The sequence below is a fragment of the Pholis gunnellus genome (genome assembly GCF_910591455.1).
Source record: "Pholis gunnellus genome assembly, chromosome: 6".
Classification (NCBI taxonomy): domain Eukaryota; kingdom Metazoa; phylum Chordata; class Actinopteri; order Perciformes; family Pholidae; genus Pholis; species Pholis gunnellus.
Genome location: NC_136532.1, coordinates 15376113 through 15382274, shown reverse-complemented (window position 1 = coordinate 15382274; position 6162 = coordinate 15376113). Strand labels below are relative to the sequence as shown.

Here is a 6162-nt window from a genome sequence, read left to right as displayed (position 1 = left end):
AGAGAAGCAGATATGTCTCTGGCTGTGTAATATCCTTCAAACCTCAGTCTCCTAATCTGGTGTTTATGATTGGTGCTGAGATGATTCAAAGACTCAGGATCAGTGCTCCTCTGTCTAAACATCCACCCTGTAACCACTAAATACTGTAGTTATGAGCTACACAAGGATGAAAGATAACTATTGACGGTGCATAATCAGACTCTCTTCAAACTAATCCTTTGGTAAAATTGTGTGGTTGTCCCTGTAGTTTGAAGTGGCTGCTGGCTTTCTTATTCTGTGAGGACTTGATGTTTGGCTTTAAAGCTCCCTCTGCTGGAAGACTCCTACACCACATACACATGACGTAAAACGAATCTATCCTAACATGATATCACACGAACAGGCTGTATAAATATGACTTTGATTTGTGGTAGATGAAAAAAAAAAAAAGTGTTTCTATATTTTGTTGTACCTTTTCAGTTAGAAAATCTAAAATGGATGTGTTGTAGCAGAGGTTTGTCCGTAAACCTCAGATTGACTTGTTCCCAATCAGAGGACGTATGTGTTACACCATACAATAGACGGAGTGAGGAACTTGTGCAACAACCCAGGTGTGGGTTACAGTATAATACAACACTGATGCTGAGCAGATAAAACTGTGACTAAACTAAATCAGTTACAACAAAGTCTCGCCACTCGTCATCTCAGACAAAGAAGCAGCAGGAACACAACAGAAGATTGATGGTACAACAACTTTCGGTGACTCAAAGAAAACATTGTCACCACATAGTTTGTACTGTGGAAGACAAATGCCTCTTAAAGGTCAGAGGTTCTACTCTGTCGCATCTGATGCACAACTATGCAGCCAAATATCTGTGCAATGAATGCTCAGAAGACAATAAATAGGAAGGAAATGTCAGTGTTTTCAACTGAGAGCAATTATGTGGATTGTTTCAGAAGAAGGGCAGAGGACAGCATAGTTGGTATTCACTCTCCCTGCAGGCTTTGTTCATGCTCTTGACATTGAGCTGACGTGCAGTCATGTTTTCTGATTTGGCCAAATGAATACGCTTCTGATGACAAACAAACATATGTTCAATGTAGTTTTGAAGGGATATTGAGTTGAAATAAACCTATGAATTTTAAGTGGAATCAGAAAGTTGCTCAAGTTTGGAAGCCTGAAGTCTTTTTTTTGTTGTTTTTACATTTTATTCCATATTCAGCTCTGTATGATCAAAACAATACACAAAGGGCTTTTTAAAAGAAAAAAAAAAGAAGAAAAACTGTTCCTAAACAAGTTGCAGCTCAACATAGATTTGCAGACAGACGGTCTCAGACAAAGAATTCAAGGTGAAACGTATCATACTGAGGATCTTAATACTGTGTTGACAAGACAATAGCTAATGCTTGAGAGGAACCTCCGTAGATTTAAAACAGATGGCTTTTTATAAATGATGATCCACAACACAGGACAGGTCACACTTAACTTTACGTCCTCCAGTGCAGCTTTATATTTCTATTGCACATAAAGAAGTTTACACAGCACTTAAAACTAATGAAAAGTTCAATTATTTCACTTCTATTAAATTAAAGCAGTGATAATGCAAGAACTCAACAAGGTGACATTGTGACTGCTTGGTGTGTGGTTGGTGCCCAGGAAGCTGGAGGAGTCAGCGGGGCCAGGGGCCACGGAGAGGATCATGTTTATCATACCCTACATTCATGCATTTCCAAATGAAGCATGAACTCCCCGAGGAGCACAGACACTGCTAGTAAACGTCTCATTCTCTCGGAGAAAGTCAGGCTGAACCACGGAGAACAACAAATAAACAGCCACCGAGCAACGACCGAGTCTGTTTCAGGAGCCGGTCCAAATGTGTCGAAGTCATTAGTGCTCCAGTAGGTACGACCACCCACTCTGAGTCTCTGCAGCCGCAGACAACAGGGTTACTATGCTGACCTGATGGGGGCATGAAGACACATTATCTTAACTACTACGACGTTCAATTTGAGAGAGATTATCCACTTTGTATTCCAATGATATTGTTGCCTGGGCACACATATGTAAAGAAAATCTCTTCAAATGTTGTCAAAAGTGCAAAGTTTCACCATGAACGTACTGTTTACTGATCTGATACAAGTTTATTCGCTCATTTTGTAAAGTTCATTTAGCCAAGCCAAGAGTTAAACTACAGTACACATAACATGTAGTATAAATACACTTATAATATTCCATTATACAGAGAGGAGTTTCTAATAGTTTGTCTTACTGATTCAAAGTATAGACTTAATAATAAAGACACCTCCCCCTCCAATAGGACCTTACATTTGAATCTGTTGAAGACTGTTTTAGTTTAGGTTTACTTTATGAACTCACGACTTAGTGTATTGATACAATCTTTATTAAAAAAAGGACTACAATCATACATGACAAAATGTGCATATTGTATAGGTTAAAGTACATAAATGGTGCTTTTTGTTTTTATGAGCATTAGAGTCATTGAAACACATCACGTGAAAATGTGCAAAACTTCTTTTAGATAAGACATTATCAATGTTTTTATCTCCAAAATTCCCATCCAAACAAATGAAACTTACTGATATAGTTGGCTGCAGTAGTTTGGCCCGCCTCCCTTACTTGCCGGTGCAGTCGGAGTGAACCCGCCCCTGTTCTTGTATAAATTCAGACCGTGTCAGTGTGTGAGGACACACACTGCTTCAACCACGTCCCCGGCTGTAGTCCTCTGCCACTGGGAGGCTTCTGATTTGTGGATTACTGGATGGAAATGTCTGACACGGTCAAACCACTGACCTCCTTCCTCATAGAGGACATCCTCTCCGTTAAGGACGGCACAATATTTGATGGCAAACGCTGTTCACAGAAGATGGAAAGATGTTCACAGTGGAAAGAAGGATCTGAAAAGTTGTCAGAGCAACTCTGCCCTCAGGGGACAGCATTTGGAGTGCAGACAGGTGAGATCCTGCAGGCTTTCAATAGGAGGAATGTAATGGATAGACGACCCAATGGATTGCGTGTATTAGACTTTGATTCGCAGAATAACGTTTTAGAAGATGGCATAAATCTGTGTGAGATAAATAATAGGTCTGTATCATCAAGTTGTGGCAATAATAGTTTTTTCCAAGAGTATGTTTTAGTGTCTGTTTACCTTTATCATGATCATGAACCTCTCCACAGCCGGACTACACCAAGCTGACTGTTACAGAGTATTTTTCTTTTTTCTGTGCTTTATAGGGTCCCTGGACACATCCTGTCCCAGCACCTCAGAGTCCAGCAGTTTTTCCTCCCCGGGGAAACAGAAGCGCTCCAGAGCTGCGTTCACACACCTCCAAGTGCTTGAACTGGAGAAGAAATTTAACCAGCAGAAATACCTGTCTGCCCCAGAGAGGGCTCAGCTGGCGAGCACCTTAAGACTAACCGAGACCCAAGTGAAAATCTGGTTTCAGAACCGCAGGTACAAGACGAAACGAAAGCAGCAAACGTCAGAGTTCTGTAAGGACGAGTACAAAGCAGAGGAACTGAGTCTGAGAGACGAGCTAGTCCGATCATCACTGATCACCTCCTTCTGCAAGGCCTACCAATGCAGACCCTACATTTGGGACTACACGGGCCCCTGGGGGCCCACGTTATGGTGAAAGTGAAATGATGTATGAAGCTATTTAGAATCATAAACCTACTTTTAGTTTTCCTGATATTAAGGCTCACTATCAAAGTTGATTATTTGTTATTTTGGCATTTGTTTTGAATCCGTCAGTTAGAAGTAATAGTGCGCCATTTAAAGTGATTTTGTTCATACACATTGTGAAATGTTGAATGCTTTAAGAAAAATGACAAAATGACAAAATGACATGTCTTGTGGTAACGGACACGATGTGGGATTGCATAATTAAACATTTGATCACTGATGTCAGTTGCAGCATTGTTGATGAATTCTTTATCAAATCATTGTTACATTTTACTTTTCTTTACAGCTCTGTGTTAAAGAGTAAGTTGAACTAGCTTATTTGTCACATAACTTGTCGTACTTTCAGCAAACTTTAATCATTTTGTCGACATGTAGCTCAGTTTGCAGCTGGCTATTGACAGTCGTACTATAATACTGACAATGTGAGTGATTCATACGGGAGACATTTAAACCATCTTTGTGGAGTTAAACTGTGATAATACAGTACATCTCCTTAAGAAGATAAGTCCAGACAGAGATGAGGGAGATATTGTAAATGAGAGCCAAAGAATGAGATCTGATTCCTTTAAAGAGCTCCTGACCTGATTACATGGAGATAAACTGACATCATGAGGAACGTTATGAAACTAAGAAACTTCAATTTCTGCTCTGAGACATTTAGTTTAAAATGACTGTGTGGTAATCAAATAAAAATCAGATTATTTCATAGAGAGATTATAGCGGTTTCAGTCAAAGACAATAGGAACAGATTGGAAAAGATATGAAAAACAAAACACGTGTTTCAAAAAGAACATACAGTACAAAGACACATATAGCAAGTAAAGGTCGCTGCCTCCTTCATCACGAGGCTGAATGGAGTTTGAGCGGTTGTCGTTGTGTGTATAGCAGTTAAGATATTTACATGTTCTGCTGTTTTTTTTAAAGGTTGAAATAAAAAAGGTGCATTTCTGAATGAAGTTTGGCAGAATACTCTTCACTGTGAGTCATGCGTCACAATATGCTCACCATCCCTACACATTACATCTCTATTTAATGGCTGAAATACTTCACAGCTGTCAAGCGTGCCTCTTTGAACTAACAAGAGATTTCTATCATTTCCTCAAAGAAGAGTTCTGCTCTACTGTATGAGTTTGTCTATGAACAGCAACAATGTGACCTAAGAAGTGACTATAGCTTCATGTAGGTTAGCATGCTGGGCTGATTAAGTACAGTGCTGATAAGATGGCATGCAGGATTTAGGGCTTTACATATTTAAGGGGGGGAAGTGGATGGAATTGATAGAGGGAGACTTGAGAGGTCTCACGCCGTCTGACTTTGTGAAGTTGCCCTCATGGGGATTAGTCTGATTCCCATGGCAACAAGTGTCATGACCTTGTTTTTCTTATTCCTCACTGTTGAAGTGTTGATTCCTCTATCCTTTTAACTCAAATCTAGAAATTGATACGAGCCTAAATTGTACTATACTATTCAAATGAGCATAAGTTGAACATATTGTGGCCTATCTATGAATGTAAAAAGCTAATCTTAATGATTTCCTTTAAGTGAGTTCTTATCACCGGCACCATTCATTCTGGGTCCTTGGAGTAAACAGGTAATTAGACATGAAGAGGGCAGATAGCATCTGTTTTGACGGCATTGAAAAATCTGACAGTATCTCTCCGCGTCTCTCAGTGTCTCAGGCCGTTCACGAACACGTTCATCAGATAAAGGAGCTTGTTGAAGGGTGAAGCTGAAGGTTAGGAGAACGATTATTATTGGCACTTGCCATTGTAAAACCTGCACTTCCACAGGCTCAAAGGGACACGGTACATTGAGTCACAAACACAGTAGACTTAAAAACAACATCCTCTTGTCTGTGCATCACCTGGATTAACTGGATTTGGCAAGTAAATGATGAAAAGCAGTGAGCGGGAGTGTATAACATTACTGCCTCCTCTATGATTGGACCATAGGTTTTGCCAGTATGGCCACATTAATATTTTCTGTGATATGGAAATAAAGCAGGTAAAAGAGTTGATCTTTTTTAGTTTTTTAGGGATCTGATTGTGAGGTGCAGTGTGGTCATGGAGCCGTCGTCGTGCTCTTCAAGGTGGCCAATGATGCTTTGAAAAACAAGCAGATCTTCACAACAGATGAGGAGAAAAACCAAACCCCGACCACAAAGACAGCCTTTGTCACTGCTCCAATATGCCGTGACTGTCTGACAAATTTGTTGGGAGTTGATAAGGAGGTTTAAAAGAGCCCCGGTCTTTTCACATGGGAACACTCGTAAACTTCCTCGGATAGTGTAACTGGATCCCTCATGTTACGGTACCAGTAGAGCAGCTGCCTTTCTTCTTCCATAAGCAGATATACTGCTGCTTATCCGATGGTTGACATTGATTGTGTGGCTGTGAACGGTGTGTGTGTGTGTGTGTGTGTGTGTGTGTGTGTGTGTGTGTGTGTGTGTGTGTGTGTGTGTGTGTGTGTGTGTGTGTGT

The 6162-nt window shown here is 40.3% G+C and overlaps 1 protein-coding gene across 1 annotated transcript; it reads left to right on the top strand.

Moving 5' to 3' along the window:
- Positions 1 to 2759: 2759 nt before the first annotated feature.
- Positions 2760 to 3633, top strand: nkx3-1 (NK3 homeobox 1; the record flags this gene model as incomplete). Its single annotated transcript, XM_079161199.1, has 2 exons — positions 2760 to 2952; positions 3233 to 3633. The coding sequence occupies 2 exons, from the start codon at positions 2760 to 2762 to the stop codon at positions 3631 to 3633; spliced, it is 594 nt and encodes a 197-aa protein (XP_079017325.1).
- Between the last annotated feature and the right edge of the window lie 2529 nt (positions 3634 to 6162).